At 43.4% G+C, this 25481-nt stretch overlaps 1 protein-coding gene across 1 annotated transcript in view; it reads left to right on the forward strand.

Moving 5' to 3' along the window:
- The window catches only part of CELSR1 (cadherin EGF LAG seven-pass G-type receptor 1), a 2549932-nt gene that overhangs the window by 1069345 nt on the left and 1455106 nt on the right, over window positions 1–25481 (forward strand). Inside the window, exon 3 of the mRNA XM_044088384.1 lies at window positions 24892–25114. Coding sequence (XP_043944319.1) covers window positions 24892–25114 — 223 coding nt within the window. The remainder of the gene's footprint in view (window positions 1–24891; window positions 25115–25481) is intronic.

A 25481-nucleotide genomic window follows, 5' to 3' on the forward strand; every position in this document is an offset into this window, starting at 1 on the left:
AGAAATGGTCAGCGTTCGAAGCATTGGTGTGTTTCACAAGTGTCAAATAGCTCTTAACATTTACCTATCCTTCATACCTAAACTTATTTCTAAGTTTGTCTCAACCCCAGAGATCAAATTTCCTTTCTCTGATCAGCCTGGGAGTTTGAATGACTGTCTGCTATGTCTTGTGGCCTTAGGTTCATGTATGAATTTATTTATTTGTGTTGATCAGGTGAGTGGGTTGAGCAGACACCCTTTTTAGCCAGGGCCCCAAGCCCTAAAGTACAAATTAAGACAAAAATGATTAAATAACTAGTATTACTTAAAATACATGGATATGAATGCAGAAGAAGGGAAATAGATCACTATATTCATATAACATATTGATAAAGATAGGATATGCAATGTAGGGAAATTATAGAAGAGCAAAACAATACTGATTGAAGAATCACTGCACAAAAGTTATCTACAGACATTCAAATATAAGTGCTAGTAATGGGGTTTCTGATGTGAAAATAAGCTATTTCTAAATGGTTAGCTGCGGCTACTGCTTTCTTTTGTGATAATACGAGTAGGATTTGACGAGGTTGTGGGGTTTCATATAAGAGTCCATTCCAGTAGCGGTGCTCTGAAACTGACTGCAGTCTTCAGAAGAGCTTCTTTTTGGAACATTTTTGAGGAAGGTATTTGGTTCTCCGTCAATCTTTTTTATAAAGCAATGCAAGTTAACTTTGAAGGTAGTTTTTGCCTAAACAACTTTATTAAATTGTCACATTTTAAACTACAATTGTATTATTATCATGCAGTATACAAATGTTTTCTTTTTTTAACAATTTTCATTCACTGCAGCACTGCATAAATTGATGGGTTCCTGACTTCCATTAAACCTCACTGCTTCTCCTGAGCATTACTCTGCATGCATTGTTCCCACAAATTCCATTTATTTTTATGCAGTTTACTCATTTTCTTTCCTAAAGACCTAATCACAAGTTATTTTGTCTACTTTACAACATTCAAAGCTTCTGTTAAATTTGACATAGATTTTGCTTTCCATTTTCTAGTAATTGCTTTTTAAGCAGCCAATAGTATTAAACTTTGTTAAACCTAAGCAATTCAGTCTTTATATTCCCAGCTCAAAGGAATGATTTTCATAGTTACTGCTATTTATTCCCCCAGTATTTCTAAGGTACTCAGAAGGGAATTTTTGAAATCTGCTGGCTTGTTATTAAGTACCTCTCTTTTCCATCGTATGTTCAGCGTTTGCTGTCTGCCTGAGAAAGCAACTCTTCTTGGGGTATAAAACTTCCTATGCAAACACTTTCATCCAGAAATCCTAAACCTTCTGGACTTTGTTACACACTTGGAAGTCCTATGGATTCCTTCTCATTGTTACATGAAAATTGCCTTTTTGTTCTCTTTTCCCAATCTTTTCTAACCTCCTTTAATTGATTCTTATAATTATGTAGTATTTTTATTCCTTAGTAATTATCACTTTTTTAACAGTAACGTATGATCTGATATTGTCAGTCTTCATCTGTTCTTGACTCTTGGGTTATGGTTCCGATCCTTGGAACCTGTCTGGCCTTTATATAGCTCACACTGGCCAAAATACTCTCTAGCTAAGAGTCTATCCACAATGCCCCTCTTTACATTACCTCAAATCTCATTTGCCACTCTTATAGAAAGACACGTCAGCCGACTCTTCTCTTGCAGCTAAGTAAAATATTAATATTATTCATTCTCTATCTAACTTTCTGTCTTAGTTTTTAACCCTTTTAACATTTCTTAGTCTTTATCTAACCACCTGTTCTTGTGCGAGTGATTTAATTCCTGTTAACCCTATACCTGTTAGTATCTCTTTTCTACCATTGTTGGTAGTTCCCCTCTTTCCCTTTCTACTACCATTTGGTAATTCTTTCTACCATCGTTGGTAGGATTTTCCCTTTCCATTCTTACGTGAGTGTATGTGTATGTGGGGTACCTTTTTGACAGAGTTTCTGCCTTCTTTTCTTCTGTCATGGCAGAAAAGTCTAAGTCTACCACTGGATTTAAGCAGTGCCAAGAGTGCTGCAGGAAAATGCCTAACTCTTGACGGGAACAATTCTTGCATTTATTGTTTGGGTACTCGTCATTTCGATTTAGAATGCTCTGTCTGCCAGGACTTCAGTACTGGGTCTCTGGTAGAGCTTCATAATAAATTTATACTTAAAGAGCTTCTAAAAGCCCCCTTTGAAGAAGCTTTGTCCAAGAAGGCCTCTGGTTCAAAAGTTAGTTGTTTGGTAACAACGGCTCCATCAGCACCGACATCTAAAAAACATAAATACCCATCTGTTGGTTCCTCTTCAGAACCAAAACCAAAAGTTCTGAAATTCACAGAATGACCGAGTCCTCAGCACTATCCACTGCTTCGGTGCCATCGACACCAGCTACAACACTGGCACCGGTAATGACTTTGGTGTCAGTACAGACTTCAACAGTTTCCACGTTGGTGCTGTCATCTCCTACTGCTCTGCAGCATACACATTCTACTTTGGTGCTGGAGACTGAAGCTTTCTACACACCCTGAATGAGATATTACCTGTCTGTTGACCCCTTCCTGGGTCAACTTCCTAGCCCATTTATAAAGAGGCCAGAATCTCCCTTCAGATTGTCTGTTTGCTGCAACAGGAGTCTTTATGAAGTTGACATAATGAGGTTGGTGGATCAGCTTCTGACAGCTAGGGATCTTCCTCCATTTTCTCAGCCCCCTCTCCCACCTGGAACAAGGGGTATTACCCCAGAACTCTTACATATATTCCTCTTCTGACCTCCTCAGAGGCATTAGAGTTGTCAACTCCAACCACACAAGTTCCAATGGCAGCGGCACCAACAACAACCTTTTCTTTGGCTTTGGGCATGGCTCTGACTCCTTTGGTGCCTTCAGAATTGACGGGTCCCCCAGATCATATCTCCGCCATCGGCTCCAGAACGTTTAAGTTTACTCCTGTTTTTTATTCGGAGTCGTCCTTACCTCTTTGAACTACAGTGGCTGGGGGTCTTTCCTCAGTTTCAGCCTTGGATGTGGGTCTCTTGGGGTGGGGTGTGACCCTGGTTCCAAGTTTGTCTCTGTTCTGAGCTCCCATCCCTCCTTGGTGGGGCCTGCCTTTCAGACAGTGGAAAGGGCTTTGGCCACCGCTAGTTCCCAAGTGACTGCTGTGTTACCGGAGTCTCACCCCATGACCCCTGCTTACAAGGAGTTTCCGCCAACCTCCGTACCCAGACAGCAAACTGCTAGGATGCAAGAGATACTGGCAAGAATCACCCCTCTTCTGAGTCTTCTTCAGATATTCCCACTGAAGAGCCCCCTCGGAAGAAGCTGTGTAAGAGGAAACACCTGGACTTCCCTGAAGAGTCTGTCACTGAGGACATAGATTTCGACAATGGGGAGGGTTTCTCTGGTCACCCCCAGAAGACATCTCCTTTGGAGACATTCTAGAGATCCTCACACCGAGGGGTAACTGGAAGTCCAAAGACCCTACCTTTGAGGATTCTGTTTACTTGCAATCCTTTGCAGCTCACCCATCTGCTTCCTGGGTGACTCCTCGCACTGACCGTCTCATTAAGTTGATCACTCAGCAGGCTTGAATTTGTAGCTAGGCATTTAGGGAGAGTAGTTACCAATGCAAAATGGCGTCCGTCGGTCAGTCTACTGTGGAAATTCCTAAAAAGTGAAAAGAAAAGGAAAGAGAGATGACCACAAAGGGTTAGGCCCACAGACAATTCATACTTAAAATCAGCCAGTCTGCCATCCACTAGCACAGTGGAACTCAGTGAGGCGCATGCGCAGCCCCTGACGACAGCTGTAGAGCCATCGCAGGCCTCTACTGAGACCATTTTGGAGTCCAGTATGCCACCGGATCAGGCTTCTCCTTCTAAATTGTCGGTCGCCAGCCCCACAGTTGTGTCTGGAGCTACTTTGCAGGCACCGGCTTCGGAGGAGGTCATTCTGATGACCGACGCCAGACAAAGATGGACTGCCACTTCAGCCAAAACCACACCTAAGCCCATTGAATCATTGAGGCCTAAGAGCAGGGCCACTCCTAGGAAAACTCCTTCCTCGGTGCTCAGTCACCAACTACCTCCCACCCAGTCTCAACAGTTACTTAGGATGGCTGAGGATTTAACCTCTCTCATGAGGGGTAACCAGTCTGCTCAAGCTACCCCAGCCAAAAGAAAAAGAAACCTTTCTCCAGAGTTGCTTTCGGAGCCGGAGTCAGAGGACTCTGAACTTCTGGACTCAGACACTGAACAACAGCCCCTGGCAGCCTTTGAGAATTTAGATGCTGAAGAATCCATTCCTTCTGCATTCCCTCCTGAGGATCTCTCATTCGGGGAGACCTTAAATTCCCTCAGAAAGCACTTCCATTGGGAGGCTCAGGACTATCCCCCAATCAAAGAAGAGATTGAGAGAGTTCCTGGACTTGCCACAACACAAACCCTTAGCCATTCCTCCCATTCTGGATGTGGTGGAGGATGTCTTCCTGGAGTCTGGCATCACACCTGATGCCCTGCCCCCCTGTACCCAGAAAGTCTGATAGATATTATAGGGTGCCAGATACCCATATGTATTTGTTCAAGAACCCTGCAGCTGACCCAGAGGTCATTACTCAGGGACTCAAGGGGGCTAGGGCCATTTGCTCCAAAAATCCAATTACCCTCTGACAAGGAGAGCAGAGCCTTGGATCGATGGGGCAAAAAGGTCTACTCAGTGGCTACCCTAGCCATTAGAGCTCTCAGTTGCCAATTCCACATGCTTAAATATCAAGAGATCATGCTGGAGTTATTAAAGCAGAAAATTTCCACCTTACCAGAGAGTACTACTACCAGAGAGTTAGGAGATTTGATACACTCCAGCTCTAAAGTGGCAAAGCATTCCTTGCATTGTGGATTTGATACTTTGGAAGCCTCTAGCAGGGCTGCGGTTTCTGGATCAGTCATTACAAGGCATACATGGTTGAGAGAGCAACCTTTGTCTGATCAGGTTAAATCAAAACTTCTGGACGTCCCCTTGGATAGGGAACAATTGTTCGGCCTTAAGGCAGAGGAGGTGATTAAGAAAATGGAAGACAAGGCCAAGTCAATGCAGATGGTCAAAGACTTCCTGCAGGTACAACCCTCCAGATTCAGCAGGAACTTTCCTACCAAGCACTGGTCCTTTCCTCCCCAAGCAAAAGCTGTGCAAAGGAAAGGACCCGGAGATGGGCCCTCCAGGCAACAGCACCAAGGCCAGCAGAAGCCTAGACAGTGGACCTCTACTATGCTTAGGGAAGGGAGTTCTAAGTCCACTCCCTACCCTAAGGACTCACAGTGATTCTCCCTCTGACCCCCACCCCCGACAGGATAGGAGGAAGGCTTTCACTATTCTTAGGCAATTGAAAAACCATCACAACAGATCGGTGGGTCCTAAACATAATTTCCCAGGGGTACAGATTAACTTTCATAGAGAACCCCAGATTTTCAGGTTTTCCAGACATACCAGCAAATTAGAGGACAGAGGCCATCTGCCAAATTCCAAAACTCTGTGGTCAAGGAGCAGTGGAGCCGGTACCAGAGGAACAAGCGAGAAAAAGATTTTATTCAAGGTTGTTCCTAGTACTCCTATTCTAGACCTATCCACATTAAATCTATCCCTCCTAGTGCCAAAATTCAAAATGCTAATCCTTCAAAAACTCTTGCCAATGTTGGCACCAAATGCTTGGCTAGTGATCCTAGATCTGAAAGATGCCTACCTCCATATTCCCATAAGGGTGTCCTGCAGGAGTTTCCTACGCTTCAGAGCAGGCTCAGAGAACTTTCAGTTCTCTGCTTTTCCCATTAGCTTATCTACTGCTTCCAGAGTCTTCACCAAGTGCCTAGCTCGTGATATTGCCTTATGCAGACAGAAAAACATACAGATTTACCCCTATCTGGATGACTGTCTCATCCAGGTGGACACTAAGGAGAAACTCTTGCAGGATCTTATCTTTGTCCAAACCCTCCTAACCCCTCTGGGATTTATCATCAACAGGGAAATTTCCCAATTCCAGCCCACAAGACGGATAACCTTCTTAGGAGCTCTCCTAGACACATTTATCCTCTCTCCAGAGAAGCAGAGCTTTCTCCCCCTCTACTTTTTTCAGCTAGCTCGCTGGAGACACCTCACAGCAAGGAAGTTCATGCAAGCACTCTGGTGCATGGCATCCTGCATCCTGTTGGTGCCTTTGGCCAGGCTCCACGTGAGAAAACTACAGTGGTACCTCAGAAACCTAAGGTGCCAACACTCACAGTCACTGGAGCACCAAATGCCTCTGATTCCCTGCTTAAAGAAGGAACTTTTATGGTGGGCAGAAGTCTATACCCCAAACAGGGGTCTACCCTTCATCACCACCGACACCTCAGACAGCCTGGGGGGCTCACTTAGGAGACGTGCACTCAGGGCACCTGGGATCAGGGAGCTCTAGCCCTCCATATCAACCTGAAGGAAATGCTGGTGGTGCACAGGGCCATAGTAGCTTTCAAGGTCCACCTCAGGCCATGAGTGCTCTTGGTCAAAGCAGACAACACCACAGTCATGTAGTACATCAGCAAACAGGGGGGAACGCACTCCTACCCCCTTTGTCGCCTAGCTATGCTAATCTGTCAGTCAGCCTCAATGATGGGACTACATCTGATAGCCCAGTACATTCTAGGGGAACACAGCACCCTGACAGACCACCTCAGCAGAAGTGTCCTGAACCCCCACAAGTGGCAACTACACAAGGAGACCCTTCCTCAGCATCATACACCTCTTGGGGGGGGGGGGGGTGCCGGAGGTAGACCTCTTTGCAAAAATAGAAAACAGACAGCTGACCAGGTTCTGCTCCAGTGAGTTCACCCACGTGCTTGGAAGGTGGCTGCTCTCCCCTTTCACTGGGGCAACCTGTTTGTGTATGCCTTCCCTCCTTTGCCACTGATTCCAAGGGTACTTCTAAAGATCAGGGAGGAAGGGCCAAGGGCTGTCCTCATTGCCCCAAACTGGCCCAGGCAGCACTGGTTCCCCTTACTCCTCAGCCTGACCAAGGAGCTGCGCATGAGCCTGCCTCTCACAGAAAAGCTGCTAACCCAAGAAAAAGGGTCAGTACTGCATACAAATCTTCAAACACTCAGCCTATATCCACATGGTCAATACCCCAGAGGCAGATATTAGGCCACCTTTGAGCAAGCAGGTTCTGGATATCATTAAGGAGGCCCAGCACCTGAAAATCCTATTCCACAAAATGGAAAAGATTTACTGCTTGGTGTTGCAATAAGGGTGAAAGCAGCACCCATGCCACTCTCACTTTGGTTCTGGACTATCTGGCAGAGCTTGTGCAGAAGGGATTATCATACTCCTCTATCAAAATTCATGCCTCAGCTATCTCTGCTCATTCCCTAACAGAACAACCTATGTTCTCCCATCTCTTGTTAAAACAATTCCTTAGAGAGGTGTCACACATCAGACCACCTAGAAGGCTACCCACTCCAGCATGGGACCTGAACTTTGTCCTGGAAAAACTGACTTTACCTCCCTTTGAACCAGCTGGCTCAGCAGAAATGAAGCACCTCTCTTGGAAGACTGCCTTCCTGCTGGCCATAACCTCAGCCAAGAGGGTTTCCTAGCTATAGGCTCTCATGGTCATTGAACCCTTCATTATCTCCCATGCAGATAGGGTGTCTCGTAGAACCAACCCCTCCTTTATGCCTAAGGTGGTATCTGACGTGACCCTTAAATCAGGCTGTCCATCTCCCTACCTTCTTTCCAAACCCACAAAGTAGGGGGAAAGCATTCTCCATGCATTAGATGTGCACAGACAGCTTAGATAGTGTCTGGATAGAACCAAGTCTTTCAGAAAGACTGACCAGCTGCTGGTCAGCTTCGCCCTAGGGGCAGAGGGGAAATCTATATCCAAGCAGACCATTTCTAAATGGATATCACACTGCATCCATTTCTGCTACTCCTTTCATGGGAAGATACCTCGCAAATCAGTCAGAACTCATTCTACTAGGGGAGCATCAACTTCCACTACTTTCCTTGGAGGCATTCCTACCAAGGATATTTTAGAAGCTGCCACCTGGATATTGGTTCACACCTTCACAAAATACTATCAACTGGCTATTTTCTCCAAATCCTGGACAGGCTTTGCTTCAGCAGTCCTGCAGAGGATTGTGACTTCCACTTAAAGCAGTGCAAGCCTAGACTCTGGCTCCTTCCCTCCCTTCCTTCCACCCTACTTTTCAGCTTTGGGAATCTTCCCACAAGTGAACACGAAGAACATAGTACAGTTGTGTACACGTACCATAAATGTAAATGTCAGAGTGTATTCACTGTTGCAGTCCTGTTTCCCTCCCACATCCCCCATTTTTATTTCCATCATAGCTGATGGCCTATCCCAGGTTGACCTTCTTCAGGCCTTCTTGGCAGGGCTCCTACATTGGGGGCAAGAAAAACTGATGTAATGCTGTTGACTGCCTCTCTTTATAGCCCTGTCATCAGGTCAGGTGACCTGCAGCCAACACAGGAGGGAAATCCTTTACTGTGGTATTTGGGCCGGCCAAGGGCTACCGAGCAGGGATAACCCGCAAGTGATTACTGCAACAGTGAATACACTCTGGCAAGTGTACACAACTGTACTTTCTTTGGATCCTTTTTGTTATCCTTCCCTTATGCAAAGAAATGTTTTTTTTCTCCTAATCACCTACTATCAAGCCTTCTATATACTTACTTTATTGACCCACTTGTATGCTCAGATGTGTCTCTCATATAACTATTTGATGTTCTTTGTGTTTCACTGTTGCAGTCATCACATTTTGGGTTCTCTGTCTGCAGGTAGCCCTCAGCCGGCCTGAATAGCAGAGTCTTCGGATTTCTGCGTTGGATGCAGTCGCTTCTTCCATGACGTCAGGTCATCAGGGGTATAAAACATGCAGCCGATGCCATTACATCAGTCTTTCTTGCCGTGCCTGAAGTAGAAGCAGTTCACAAGTGCTGGTCGACCGACTCCTGAAATTTTCGTTTTCGAGTTTCAGACCTGAAGTCTTCAAAAAGTACTCTGTTGGGGATCCTTTTTTTCTTGCTCTAACCGACTTCAGAAAAAATTAACAATTGTCTTGTCTGTGGAAAGCAAATACTTCATAGAGGTTTTCATTCTTACTGCGTCACCTGTTTAGGCCCAGACCATGATGTCCCTCGCTGTCGGTTTTGTGCCTTGTCCAATGCCCAAACTATTCGTCGTCAGGCTCTTTTTGTAGCTGAATACTTTCGTTCTCAACCTACGTACTGCAAAATGGCTTTGTTAAGCCATCCAACTACCGATCTTCCGAAAAAACGTAAGGATAAAGACAGAGATAGACCGCATAGGTCCAAAACTGCCGACGACACTTCGTTAAGCTAGTCGCCAGTCCGCCGGTACCCAGTGAGGTGCCTTCACAGCCCCTGATACCTGCTACTACAGATTTGCAGGCCTCTACTGAAACCCATTCGGAGTCCAGTATGCCGCGAGATGCTTCTTCGACTGTGGAACCTGCGGGACTCTACCTTGGATGGGTCTGGAGCCACTGTGCTGGCACTGGCTTCTGAGGGTGTATTCAGGCCTACTGATTTTCATATTAAACAGACGACTTCATTTCAAGCTAAGAATACCAAATTCCTCAGGCCTAAAGCTCACACTACGCCTAGAAATCCATTGACCAAAGTGCATTCACAGGCCCATATACCTCAAAAACAAATTATTAGAATGGCTGAAGACCTTATTACCTTAATTAGGGGAAGCCAGCCTTCCCCTTCTAAGAGACCTAGAACTGATTTTCTTTCTGATTCTTCTGATCGGGATTCTGATATCTTTGTTCCTTCTGACTATCAAGATTTACCCTTATCTACTTATGAGGATTCTGATGCAGAGGATTCCATTCCCTCTGCTTCCCCTCCAGAAGATTTTTCTTTTGGTGAAACCTTGTATACCCTTGGGGAGCATTTTTGCTGGGAAAGCCAGGACTATTCTCAGTCCAAAAAGAATCTTATGGAATTATTAAACCAGCCTCAACACAGGCCTCTAGCTATCCCACCTGTTCTGGAGATTGTAGATGATTTTTTGGAATCCAGCCTCACCCCAGACACTTTGCCTCCAGCTCCCAGGAAACCTGACAGGTACTACAGAGTACCTGACTCTCACAAATTCCTCTTCAAGAATCCTACTGTGGATCCAGAGACCATTTCCCAAGAACCAAACTTCATTAAGGCTACTACTGCCAAAAATCCTACCCCTTCTGACAAGGGACTCTAGAGCTTCAAACAGATGGGGTAAGAAGGTATACACTTCTGCTGCTTTGGACATTAGGGCTTTAAATTGCCAGTTTCATATGTTAAAGTATCAGCAGCATATTATGGGACTACTATAAACAGAAAATGATGTTGATTCCTGACTGTGCTGAACACAAAGATTTACAAGAGTTAATTCTGCTGACCAAGTTGGTAAACATACTTTGTAGTATGGTTTTGATGCTTTAGAAGCATCTTGCAGGGCAGCTGTCACTGGTTCTGTACTTAGAAGGCATGCTTGGCTTAAGGAACAAAACTTGCCAGATCATGTTAAAGCTAAATTACTGGATGGATGCACCCTTAAATCAAGAGTGCCTTTTTGGCAACAAAGCAGAAGTCCTCAAAAGGATGGAGGAAAAACTAAATCTATGCAAACTGTTAAAGATTTCTTACAAGTACAGCCACCTAGATTCAGTAGGCATTGGCCTTCAAAGAACTAGTCCTTTCCAGTCCCTTCCAGGCCTTCCAAACCCAGGAGCAGCAGACCACCAAGACTTCAGTCTCAGGCTATGCACAGATCTAAGCAGTGGGGGGCTCCCACTTCCAAAGCAGGGAGTAGTAAGCCACCCCCCTGTGGAAAAATAGCACAATGATTTATTCTTAACTCTTCCAATCCTTGCTCAACTACTTGCACCCTTAGGAGGAAAGCTAAAACTGGGAACTCATTACCCAAGGCAAATGGGTTTTAAACATAGTTTCCCTAGGATAGATTCCACTTCCACCATCTCCCAAACCCAAGTGTATGGCTAGACCTCCCCCCAAATCTTGGGCAGAGGACCAAAAACAGGTGCTGTCTCTCCCCAGTATCAGGGCTATTCTCCCTGTCCCAGCAGAAGAAAGGGGACAGGATTTTTATTAAAGACTGTTCCTGGTTCCCAGAAAAGAAAACTCTTGGCGTCCTATCCTGGACCTGTCCATTCTCAACACCTTTCTGGTGGTTCCAAAATTCAAAATGCTAACTCTTCAACAGCTTCTTTCTATGCTAGCCAAGGATGCCTGGCTGGCAACCCTAGACTTAAAAGAAGCTTAACTGCACACCCCAATAAAGGAATCCTGCAGAAAATACCTGTGTTTCAGGGCAGGCTTCATGCACTATCAGTTATCTGCACTTCCCTTTGGCTTATCTACTGCGCCCAGGGTATTCACAAAGTGCCTAGCTCCAGCCATTCCATTTTGCAGGCAGAGAAATATTCAGATTTACCCATACTTGGACAATTGCCTGATTCAGGCAGAGAGCCAGGACTTGCTATTACAACACCTGGCATTTGTAAAGAGACTTCTAACCTCACTGGGGTACACTATCAACTAGAAAAAAAAAAATCACATCTATTACGCTGCCAACAGATTGTATTCCCGGGAGCAAGCTTGAACACAACTTCCCAGATGGCATTCCTCACTCTAGTGAAACAGGTTTGACAACCTACTTCAAACTGTTGGCCACAAAACCCAGCTATCTGCAAGGAAAATCTTGCAAACCCTGGGGTTTATGGCCTCTTGCATTCTGTTAATTCCATACGCAAGACTGCATATGAGGAAACTTCAGTGGTATCTAAAAAGTCTGTGGTGTCAACATTCTCACGACCTGGAAACAATGATTCCTATTATTCCTTGATTAAGGGCAGAGTTCCTTTGGTGGGCAGAGGCCTGCTACTACAACAACAGACTCCTTTTCACTCTACCCCCTGCCGCCCAAACCCTAACAACAGATGCATTGGACTATGCATGGAGGGCCCACATGGCAGGGCAGTGCATTCAAGGTAAATGGAACCCAAAACAGATGCACCTGCATATCAATCAAAAAGAAAGTTTAGCTGTACAGAATGCTCTGACAGCCTTCAAAGACCTTATTCTCCCAGGACAACTATTGGTAAAGGCAGACAACACCACAGTTATGTGGTACGTAAACAAGCAGGGGGGAACCCATTCCTACCCACTCCGCAGACTAGCCATGGCTCTGTGGAACACAGCCTTGAGCTACCAAGTGAACCTACAAGCTCAATTCCTGCCAGGCAAACTAAATTCACTGACAGATGACTTAAGCAAAAATCTCATTGACCCACACAAATGGAAACTGGAACCCAAAATATTCAAGCTTTGAGGAACAAATGGGGGACACCAGAGCTATACCTGTTTGCATCCCCTCAGAACTACCAATTGAACAAATTCTGCACCAGAACTCTCCACAGTCAAGCTTGGAAAGTGGATGCCCTGTCCTTTACCTGGGAAAGCCTCTCAGTTTATGCCTTTCCCCCTCTGCCTCTACTCTCGAAGGTTCTACTTAAGATCAAACAGGACAAGCCAAGGACAATACTGATTGCACCAGACTGGCCACACCAGCACTGGTACCCCTTTTGTGCAGTCTGACAGTGCTACAACTATGGCACCTGCCTCAGACCCCTTCCCTGCTATCCCAGCAGGCGGGCCAGATTTTGCACCCTCAGCTTCAAACCCTGTACCTTGCAGCCTAGCTAATTCCCTGAGCTCACCTCTAGCAGCTCTCAGTAAGCAGGTGCTGGATGTCATTCTTGAGGCAAGGAGGCCTAGTACTAGAAAATCCTATTCAGAAAAGTGGAAAAGATACTGTTCCTGGAACCAGGCTCAGGGGATGGGCAAAACGGTGCCCAACTTACCTCATATTCTAGATTATTTAACAGAAATGCTCCACAAGGGCCTATCTTTCTCTTCAGCTAAGATTCATGCCTCTGCCATTTCAGCACGTTATAATACTGAGCCACCTCTCTTCTCTCATCCCCTGCTAAAACAATTCCTTAGAGGGCCCAAAAATTTAAGAACCCCCCCCCCCAGGAGAGCTCCCACTCCAGCCTGGGACCTTAACTTTGTTTTGGAAAAACTCACCCCCCCCCGCCCCCTTTGAAACCAGCTGCTTCAGCAGAGTTTAAATTCCTTTCTTGGAAAACAGCCTTACTTCTAGCCATCACTTCAGCAAGAAGAGTGTCTGAACTGCAGGCCCTTATGGCAGTGGAACCCTTCATGATCTTCCACGTGGACAGGGTTTCCCTCCGGACTAATCCATCATTTATACCCAAGGTGGTGGCTAGTGTGGCTCTAAACCAGTCCATTAATTTGCCTACTTTTTTTCCTAATCCTCAAAATAAAGGGGAAAGGATACTGCATTCTCTGGACGTGCACAGACAGCTTAGATTCTATTTGGACAGGACTAAGCCTCTCAGAAAATCTGACCAGCTGCTAGTTAGCTTTGCTGCAGGGGCAGAGGGGAAGTCCATTTCAAAGCAAACCATTTCCAAATGGATAGTCCATTGCATCCATTTCTGCTACAAGCACCATGGAAAAACCTACCCCACAGGGGATAAGATCACATTCCACCAGGGCTGCATCTACCTCTACGGCATTTCTCAAAGGTGTCCCTACCAGGGACATCCTGGAAATTGCTACCTAGAGCTCGCTCTGTACATACTTTCACCAAGCATTATCACCTGCCTATCTTTTCTAAATCCAGAGCTGGATTTGCCACAGCAGTCTTACAGGGCCTGATTGCTAGCCCTAATGCTCTTTAACTACCTCCACCCTTCCTTAGTGTTGGGAATTAACCTTAATGTGATGACTGAAACAGTGAAACACTAAGAACATAGTAGAGTTGTGTTACACTTACCATAAATGTAGATGTTCGAGTGTATTCACTGTTGCAGTCCTGGTTACCCTCCCTCCAGCCCCCTGACTTCTCTTGATTTTTACCTTTCCTTTTTGTTTGGCATATATTATATCACGTGTATTTGCTTTTTGCTGGGGGTGTTCCATACCATATAATTGCTTCCTATTGTGGGGACACCTGACATCTGGGGCAAGAGAAACTGATGTAATGGCGTTGGCTGCATATTTTATACCCCTGACATTGTGGAAGAAGCGACAGCATCCGATGCAGAAATCCAAAGACACTGGTATTCAGGCCGGCTGAGGGCTACCTGCAAGCAGATTACCCAAATGTGATTACTGCAACAGTGAATACCCTTGAACATCTACATTTATGGCAAGTGTACACAACTGTACTTTCTTCTAGGGGTGAGAGCTGAGCCACCGGGGGGGGGGGGTCCATTCATTTGCGGATCAGGGGTTATTACCTTAAGCCCTAATGTTTTCACTGTATACATGCCATTGAGACACGAAATAGTGGTGGAGTCGATCACCAGTGAAAAGCATGTCTTATACTGCTGTGACATCCTCTTAGTCTGTCCTGCTCCTCTTCACAGCAAGTGCCTCCACCGATCCCCAGTCTACACTAGAGATTCAGAGAAGTCCATACACTGGACATACATTCCCTAGCCTTCCCCCCAGAGAGAAGCAAGCATCACTTCATTTTCTCCCTGGCTAGATCCAACAACACCTGAGACATGAATTGAACACAGGACATTTAGATTGTACTCAGGGCTTTATCCCACTGTGTGACAGGCTGGATTTTTTACCCCCCACCCCCACCCCCACCCCTTATACAAACACTAGCTAGTTTGTGGGTTCTTAGGTATGTACTGGGCTAACTGTGGTTGGTGCCTTTTTAAGCTTAGCCACGCATCACAAATCTGTGACAAGTTCTGGTTTAGTACCTTTGATAAGTGTAAGCAGTGGCCTGGGGGATGATGTGCCAAACCAGGGATACATTTCCTGTTCCCTACCCAGTTGTCCAAATAACACTTGAATTGGTTTAGGGAGGAACTCTGCTTAACAAGTATGGGGAAGCCTGTTCCAGAGAAGGGGTAGTTTCTGGGATACATACTTGTTTGTCCAACAAGTCATATTTATGTTATGGGCAAGGTTTAAATCTTTAGAATGGATAATTCTAGTGCTGATTGTTTTGCAGATATGCAGAGGGTCCATCAGGGTGGGACCTGCCAATGTCCTTCCTGTATGCCAGGCAAAGATCTTTTCCAACAGCCTGTAGGAGACAGAGTACAGGGACAGGGCTTTGAGGCAGTCTACATAGGACATGTTACATACTTTTAGCAAGGAACTTGTGTGGATGTTCTAGTTGTTGGATATGCCTGGTTAGGAACATACAAAATGGGGGGGGGGGGGGCATTGTACTCCATGAAAGGTCTGATGAGTGCCAAATACAGTGAAAAAAAATGACCTCCTTGGACCTAGATGCCATACCTTTGTTGATAAATTGCATAACTTAGAATGATTTACTTACTGTTGTAGACATGTGATGGTCAAAGTGTAGATTACTATCTACATGTGTCCCCAAGTCCCTGACTACTGGGTCAGCCCTTAAGGCTGCGTTGTCAGTGTGATAGTTATCTGGAGTGGATGACTTCCTGCAGAACACTTTTACGTATTTAGTTTTATTCTCTCACTCTGACCACAAGTTATTTGTCTGTGCCAGTCTTTCCTGGAGAGCATTAGTGTCAGTGGGGGATTCTGACTGCTTCTAATTTTCAATTGTCTGCAAATTTGGTCAACCAGAGGCCTTTGATGTTGGCCTTGACTTCAAAGAAGTGGTTATCAAAAAGTAGCAGTCATTGGACTGATCCATGAGGGACGCAACTTGTAATTGGCATTTTTGTAGAGGCGGAGGCCCCAATTCTAACTTTGTGGGTCCCCGTCTATGAGACAACTGACTGCCCTCTTGATGACATAAGGATTTATACCTAATGTCTTGAGTTTCTCAGCAATGCCCTAGTGGGGTTTTATGTCAAATGCTTTGGCAAGGTCAAGGTAGGCAGTGTGAACCATTTTGGCCTCGACGTTTGCTTTGGTTACTTTCTTAAGTACGTCCACCAGGTAGAGTAGGCATGACCTGCCCTTGATGAAACCAAATTGGGTTGGGTCTAATGTCTGATGGTTTCCTATATCGTTATTGATCGTTTCCATGATGATTCTTTCCTTGGCTTTGCATGAGAGACTAGTGAGACATATGTGTTTGTATTTGGTCTGCTTTTGTGCAGGGAGATGATGATTAGAGGCTATTGTTAAATAGTGATTCCAGAGGGCTTGATAGGTCATGCTTCTTGCTGTTTTGGAGGCAGCCTGGAATATTGTCTGGGCCCTTTGATGCAGTGTTTTTAGCTTTAGAGAGTGCATTGAGGATGTGCTGTTTAGTGATAGTAGGAGGAGTTATATTTGATGGATCATTTACCTTCCTCTTTGTCATTTAGTAGTTAAATGGTTTAACTTTGCTACTCTTTAAAGAATTAATTATTAGATAATGGTAATCCCTAGTTTACACACTACAGTTTAAAAAATACATTTCATTCTTAAATTTTCATCATATTTACAGTCATGACCTCTTTCACAGTATTTAAGAGATGCAGAGCAATTTGTAAGTTGTTTTTTTTGTATTTTTTTTTTTTATCATTTCTGCCATTTAAAAATTCTGTGACTTCTTATTTTAATATCCTCCCTCTGTGCCAGAGGAAAAGTGTATCAAGTGCCTCATGATCTGCTCTTTATTTATGCTTTGCTAATTCATCCTTAGTAATGCCTGTAATTTATTCTGTTGCATTGCTTTATAGTTTTCCTTTTAGCAGAACCATCCCAATGGCTTGTCTACCTGCATCCAAATGGCATTTGGGGTAAAAGGCTAGGTGTGAGCACTGCAATCCATTGGATCCTGCCCAGGTAATTCAATTGGCCCATTTGTTTCCCAGTGGCAGTAGCCAGGTATTAGAGAGTGAGCCGGCTTACTGGTCATATGGAGTGGTTTACCCCTTCCCTAGAGGAACATCCTCTCCCTCAAGACAGTTCTCTGAACTCTGCTGCAAGCAGTGTGATGGCTCATACTCTCCTAGCTGCTTGTTTATGCACTGTGACAGTGTTTCCTCTTGGGCTTGTTTATGCACTATGACAGTGTTTCCTCATAGGCTTGTGGTCCAAGGATGTATCATGAAGAGCTCTGACTATGCCAAGGGGCAAGCCAGAGATCCTCCCCAGAATGAGTGAGCTGTCAGTGACTGCTCATTCCCCTCCTTCTCAGTCAGCTCCATCAATTAGTTGAGCCACTAATCTAACTCGAGATGCCTGGATCATAGTCAAGATTTAGGCCACTAGAGCTTAGCTCCTTTTTTTCAGTTTGAGAGCTATTTTTGTCTTGCCAGTCTGGAAACTGTGGCAGCAAAATGCAACTGTACAAAGTGTCCCTAAGGTACTTGCTACTGTTTCTCTTTGTAATTCCTGATGTCCTTCTAGTCTCATGTTGCAGTATTCATAACTGTTGCAAAGGATCACCTTTGTTGGGAGGCAATCATCTCATTCCAATACCCCACAGGCTAAAGGACAGAGGCAACGTTGGAGACACTTCACTCCTAAACAGCCTTCCGCCCCCACTCCAACTCCCTTTTGGAGGCAGCCTGACCAGGACAGAGCCCCTCCACTGTGACTCAAACCTGTTACCCAACTCCACCACCTTATCAATCCACCTTAAACTTTTCCTACCCTCCTGGTGGAAAATTACCTCAGAGACTTGGATCCTTTCCATCATCCAGAAAGGATACTTTATGACTTGGTGGACACTTTCTCCCTTTCAGGGGATACCCCAACTGTTTACAAGTCAGCTTCATCTCTTTCCTCCTGTTCTGGATCAGCTCCAAGCTCGGGGCAACATAGAAAGAGTACCTCTAGAATGGACAAACAAGGGATTTTACTCCAGGATATTTTTGGTTCCAAGAAAAAATGGCCCTTGGAGGCCAATCCTAGATTTGTCTGTACTCAATCTGTTCCTCAAGGTTCCTACCTTCTAAATGCTTACCATGCATCATCTCCTACCTCTCATCTCTCACCAAACCTTCATAGTATCCCTGGATCTGAAGGATGCTTACCTTCATATTCCTATTGACCCCAGCTACAAGAAGTTCCTACATTTTTCCATGGGCTCTTTGCATTTTCAGTTTTATGCATTGCCATTATTTGGGCTTTCCACAGCCCCCAGAGTATTCACAAAGTGCCTAGCTCCCGTTATCAGTCACTGCAGAGTGCAAGACATTCAAATATATCCATACCTAGAAGACCTGTGGAATTGGGTTAACGGGTTTGAGTCACAGCGGAGGGGCTCTGTCCTGGTCAGGCTGCCTCTGAAAGGGAGTTGGAGTGGAGGCAGAAGGTTGTTTAGGCATATAGTGTCTCCTAGGTTTCCTCTGTCCCTTAGCCTGTGGGGCATTGGAATGAGATGATTGCCTCGCAACAAAGGTGGTCCTTTGCTACAGTTATGAATACTGCAACATGGAAGAGAAGGACATCTAAGGTTATGGCAAGTTCTTACACTGCTTGTGCTAGACTCTAGTGCATTTTATCATGTTTGCTTTTGTGCAATACTAAAGTCTCATGCAAGTAAGTGTTCAGTTCGAAAAGTGTTAAAATGTGTTTTTAATTATGTGCAATATTATTCTGTCTACCTGCATGTCTGTGATGTAATAGCGAGGTGTTACATGTGTAAATGTCTGAGAAAATAGTCTATATGTTGTATGCACATTGAGTCTGAAGACACGGAATTACATTCAGTTTTTGCACTTGTGTGATTTCTGAATGACAACGTTTACTTTGACTTTGACTAAAAAGCACAAATTACCATTGTATTTTCTGTTGCAGTTTCTGCAGCGTTTTCCTTTTCTGCATTACTGACCTTTAGCAAGTATTCAGTTTTAGCTAGCATGATACAGATGCTCAGTAAACCTTCTCACTAGCCAAACTCACTGTCCCGTTCATGTCTGAGCATCAAATGTATGAGTTAGTGAAAACTTTTGGCAATGTCCTGTCTAATAACTACATTTGTACTCAGTCAGGGCAGCGCTTGCATATCATCTTTGCAAGGGATTTGTTTGTACTTTGCATGCATTTTTTTAAAGCACAAAGCGTTAGATAGGAGTTAATGAAAAAGGTAAGTGATTTACTAATATGTATATTTGAGGAAGACATCCAGATAAAAATCTAAAAAAAGCTTTAAAAATTAAACTTTGAACTTACATTTTACATGGTATTAAATGGCGACAGTGTGGCATTGATTAAATCAGTAAGTGAAGCTTCAGGTTATACAGCTCACGGTGCATGTGAAAATTTCATGACTAATGTACAATTTTAGCAAAATCATTTGTTACTGTCACATACAGGCAGTCTTCTTGTACTGTATTTTTCTTCAGATATTTGCTTTTTTCTTAGTCTCATGCATGGATTATACATAGGAAAAAATGTGAAACCACATTTTACTGGTTAGTTTATAAAGCATTCTCTTGCTTGGCTTGTGGTAATTTTGTCAGATTTAACAATTCATTTCATAAAATGCAGGAATTCATGAACATAGGTCCCAAATGCATAGAAGCATCTCGCTCCCCCTATGTTCAGTATGCTACCATAAAACTAATGCGATTTGTGGATGTGAGTCTCAGTAGTCCCCAGAAGTCTCTTTCCCATCCTGTGTTCAAGAGTGGTACACTTAAGCAGCTGGTATGCTTTAGCACTGCAGTAAGATGACTTAGTATTTTCCATTATGCCTTCCCAACTAGCTATGTTCGTCTGCTTGGTAGGGCATACTGTGTGTACCTGAGCTGAGCTGCCTTGCTTTGATGTGATGTGGTCTGCTGTCCTAACTGACTCTTATTCGTAAAGAATTCACCATCATTTGTCTTGATTGATGTTCATATTATTCTAATGGTGGAATCTAGTACTAATAGCATGGGTGCTCCCATTGATAGGAGCTCACCAGTATCGCTTTGTGAGTGTAGGTCACGTTTATGTGAGCTAGCAGGTTTTGCCTGCTGTGCAGGAAATTCCTCAACTGGTTTGGTGATATGAATTTTCCTGCAGTACAAAATAGGGAGGAGTATGTTTTATTTCAGTACTGGTATATTACATGCCAGCAGGGGAGGGAGATAGCTGCTCTGACAAGTAGAGTATCATTGTGTAACTCGCCTTTCCTGTCCTGTAGAATTTACACCATCTGGAACATTAAAGGTGCTGGCTAGTAGAAGGGTGTGTTTTGGGGATGGATTTGCATTGGTAATGGGTGGTTGGGGACAGAGGAAGCTGCTGAAGGTTGGGGGGCGGAGGGTGAGAGGGACACTTGGTGATCTAAAAAGGGCAATTATGTAAAACTATTTACTACCACAACATAAGTTCATTTGGTGGACATTTTACACTTAGCCAGTTTCCCTTTGAGTGTTTGAATTAACATTTCCTGATTGGTCTTACCAATCCCCTGGCTGATAATTGCACATTAGCCCTAGTGAGAATAACTGTGATCATACCATAGATAATTTGAGGGGGCCTTTGTAAGGGATGCAGGATTTGGGAACTGCCTCTAGCCATTAGTGGCACGAGGGGCAGTCCTGCAGTACATTTTCTATTACCCATTCTTAGATCCAAGTTGCATTTGAATATGGACAGGGATGAGCTTTGTTTTACTTTAATGGATAGTCTATTCTGGAACAGTGGTAGCTTCTGTGATATATATCTGTCTCTTCACAACATTCAGTTTAGATACCTGGACCGAGTATTTCTGATGCCGTATGACTTGCTGATGTTCAGTAGGTCTATCAGTATTGGGTGGGAGGATGCCTTGTATGCTAGACATGGGTCACCTCTAAGCACTCTGTCGGATACAGAGTATATTGATAAACCTTTGAGGTGACCCACGCAAGACCTATTGTTTAGAACTTGTATCCTTTTAGTAAGGTATCTCTGTGGGTATTCCAGTTGTTGCATGGGTCTAGACAGATACATGCCAAAGTGGGCATTATACAAAATGATTGATTTAATGAGGGCTTTGTAAAGGGGAGAATAACATTTCTAGATCTAGTCGCAATTAATGTGTTTATAAGCAGTGTGCAGTATAGAAAGACTTATGAATCTGGGCACATGTTGGTCAAAAGTTAGGTCACTGTACACACAAGTTCCCAAATTCTAAACAGTTGAGTCAGTTCTCAGAGGATAATGTCAACTTGGCAGTTCCCTGGCGTAGATGACTTCCCAAAGGATACAATAATGTATTTTTTGGAGTTTAGTTTCAATTCATGATTCTGGCATCTGTTATTGTTTGGGACAAAGGCAGGGTAATAGATTGGGCCCCTCCTGCAGCAACCCCCTATCGCTCCATCAACAGCCCCTCCCCAGCCACTCCAGTGTTCTTTGCTTGGCTATTTCTCGTCAGTTGCCATAAACACTGTTCAAACCTGTCAGCATGTATACTGTTTTCTTATTTACTTCTACAGTGATTATAGATATTGAAATAAAACAGCACAAGCACTCATAGCCATTTGCTAAACAAACAAAACAGTCTCACAATGAAAACAGACTTAGCATGAGCAGTAAACTTCTCTGCCCTTGAAACTCACATTCATTGAAATGGCACGAAAACCCACATTCATTTTGCATCTGGGAAGTGAAAGACTAAGCTTCCCTCTGGGCTGTTTTCAAACCATCGGCTCCTTACACATTTTAGGGCCATGCATACATGTATGCTTTCTTTGATTCACCTTCCTGAGTGTATTAAATTACATTCCTTGTATAATACACCACACTTGTTAGAGCATTTTTTAAATTTATTGTTTTGAACATTTTTTCCAGTAACAATGACAAAACTGCCCAACTCAGAACATTTCCACCATAAAAGTCTACTCAGACTTCTGTCATTATAATCCGTCAATATCAGTAAGTATGCACAATCCTTTGCAGAAGTAAAAGTCATCAAAATAATTCCACATTTAAGGGATCTGTAACTAATGAAGAGGAGGCTGCTAGCAAACAACTTTATATTTCATTGTTTCATCTACAAATAAATTCCCTGTTGCCTTTGAAGAATTGCCTGTGTTACATTAAAAAAATGACACACTGGTAACATTGCAATAGGGAATGGATGGCAAAAGATAAGTTCATAGTTATTTGGTATCTCCACCAAAGGAGGACATTCACAGGACTGCAGCATCCAGTCCCTTTAAAATACGACACAGTACAGTATCAGCAATCCATCTGCATAATGTGGGAGTAGAACCCACAGCCTTCTGCATGAAAAGTAAGTATACCACCTGTTGTGCTACTAACAATGCAAACAGACTTGGCATATTCAACACTAAACTTCTCTTCCCCTGAGGCTGTCAGCTCCTTGTAAAATACACTTGACACTCAAATAAATCTTTCAACTTTGCAGCAGAAGAAATCTGGAAAAATCCGAACTTTATTTGGGGGGGGGGGGGCAAAGGCCCAAAACCAGGGGCACATTTTAAACTTTACTTGTATAATCTTAGAAAGTTGCTAGAATTAAGTGTTATGTGTTTCCTGAAAGACAGGAAGACTGAAACTTAAAAGGCTATCATTTAGTGAATTCAATTCTCACTGATTTGCCAGAAAAAGAGGAACAGACCAAAAACATGAGCCAAATATTCTGTGACAGTCTGCACAGTTGAAAGCTATGGACTCAACTCATTGAATCACAAGTGGTGATATGGGTACAGAATTCAGGCTCTTGTACCCAAGGGGTACAGGGTTTGAGCCTGAGTAATGCTAACCATACCTAACTGGGGCACTTGTGTGTGTGTGTGTGTGTGTGTGTGTGTGTGTGTGTGTATATATATATATATATATATATATATATATATATATATATATATATATATATATATATATATTTTTTTGCTGATCATTGTGTGTGTCTGCATACACACACACACACACACCAGCAACAGCCCTCCGAAATGATCAGCCAAACATACACACACCAGCAACAACCCTCTGTAGTGATCCGCAAAACACTCAACAGCAACCTCTTGGAATGATCAGCAAAACACTCAGCAACAACCCCCCCGGAATGATCAGCAAAACACTCCGCAACAACCACCCCTGGAATGATCAGCAGCAGCTTATGTGAGCAAACTAATCCCCAGCAAAAACACCAAATGTGATTAGGCAGCACCCTTACCTGGAAGCAGCAGCATATCCAGCAGAAAACTCTCATTAAAAGCTGTACTGTAGTTTAAAATTGTGAGGGTGGATGGATAAGAATGCATGCACAGATGTACGGGACTGCTCTAAATGCACAGGTCCTCCTAAAAAGATGTTGCCATCATGGTCAGACCTGTAAATTGGGTGGGCATTCCCACCCCCCTCGCTCTATGGTTCCGGCACCCTTGGTTGGGGAGGTAACTTTACCCAGTGAAGCAGAATCATGCAAGGGGATCTTAGACAGTCCTGCTGCATTGTGCAGCATCTTTCATGAAGTGCAAAGGGCTCTTGTGAGTTAATCTGAAGTGCACCACATCTTATCGTGGCACATGGCTTTATGACTGGCACCCTTTGTTTTTTGTTTTTCAGGACTCAGTGAACATATCGACTGGAGCTTTCTCTTCTACTTTGGAGGCTCAGATGTAGTTTAAAAGTAGTTAGTGTAGATGTCTGTTAATACCAGTAAGTATATATAGTCTCATCTCTCTTGTATGTATGAGAGATGCTTTTACAATCTTAAAACACCTAAACTAATTTTTATGCAACATTTTAGGTTAGCTTGACACACACTTTTTGTTGCTGGCTAAGATGTATTTGAAAAGTTATTAAGAACTGGTGTTAATTATTTTTACATTTAAGTCTCATTACAACAACAACTAAGGATGCATGTTTGGGGGATTTTTGCCCACTTGATAATTAGAGACCATGTACCACACGTGTATTTTCTACACAGTGGAAGCATGTTTTTCTGCAGGGTGCCTCTTATCCATGAGTAGTAAATTGTTAAACAGCTTTCCCTTACTGTGTCATGTTGACGTATCTCTTTGTTATGGTTGCAATTAGCTGTCTGAATACTGGAGATAGAATTTTCAAGTCTGGCTTGAGTTTCCTTACACAAAGCTTATTGCATATACTGTAACAGAATAAAATAAAGTCATTACTGCACCATCACTGAAGACAGTTATAACAGGTAGGGCTACCAGAACAGAGACTTGACAAAACATGCAAGTAAAAAAAAAAAAAAAAAAGAGTAACTGACTGATGCTGAAGCATATACATTTTAACTTTTATCTATGTGCTGTTACTCTTTCAAGATTGATTTCAAGCCTTGCTGTTGTACTGAACTAATAATTGAACTAAAACATTTTACTATAGGTTGGATATGACTTTAAACTTTTAGACTGGCATTTCTCAAATAATAAGCCCAGCCTCTGAATGTGTTTAGAAATAGTTTTTTTTTTTAAATTTTAACTTTTATTGCTATTTTGAAAATAAAATCAAACAAAAAGAAAATCATGTAATCAGTGTATATATTTGATTCCAAAATTAACGGTAAAATAAAAAAAATCTTAGTGTACTAAAGTGCGAAAACGTAGTCCAGTCAGATTTCAGGATTTTAATACAGTATACTTGTTAAACTGTCATATTTTCATCTTTTAAACTGAAACGGTTAAATAGTTGTGAGGGGTGTATAAGTACATAATTTTATGAGACGGCTGGACAGTACAAATTATAAAATGCATGCAGTTATTTCTAAAAATGGAGAAGAAAATCTCCAAAATTGTTTTGTTTCAAGAAATAATATGCCACCCAGCTTTTGTGATTATATGTTGCATTTTTATCATCAGAGCTTAACATCTCACCATTTCTTGCATTACTTACAGGCGATCACTGTGAAGTGAATTCCAGTTCAGGTCGTTGTGTCCCAGGCGTATGCAAGAATGGAGGAAAATGTATTAACCTACTTGTTGGTGGTTTCAAATGTGAATGCCCGTCAGATGACTTTGAGAGACCATACTGTGAGATGTCTACTAGAAGCTTCCCAGCTCAGTCATTTGTCACCTTCAAGGGGCTTAGGCAGCGTTTTCATTTCACCATTAGTCTTTCGTAAGTAAAATTATTATACTTATCCAGGCAGATTTGCAGAATGAATTCCTACATTGAAGTATTCCTTTTTTTTTTTTTTTGTTTTGCATTTTCCTCATATTGCAGTGTTTAACAGGATGTCCTTCAAGAATGCAACTGCAGTCATAACATGTGGGTTGTCCTGCCTCAGGCAGCCCTCGGTCGGCCGGATTCCAAAGTCTGGGTCCGACGTCGGCTGATGTCGCATTTCTCTCCGACGTCAGAGTGGCTGGAGTACATATGCATCAGCCGATGCCATTTTCTTCAGTCTTTCTTGCCACGCGGTGCCCGAAGCAGAAGCAGTTCGCAAGTGCCGGTCGGTCAGCTCCTGTATTCTTCGATTCCGAAG

This window comes from Protopterus annectens, chromosome 11.part0 (genome assembly GCF_019279795.1).
Source record: "Protopterus annectens isolate FY-2018-M chromosome 11.part0, PAN1.0, whole genome shotgun sequence".
NCBI lineage: Eukaryota > Metazoa > Chordata > Ceratodontiformes > Protopteridae > Protopterus > Protopterus annectens.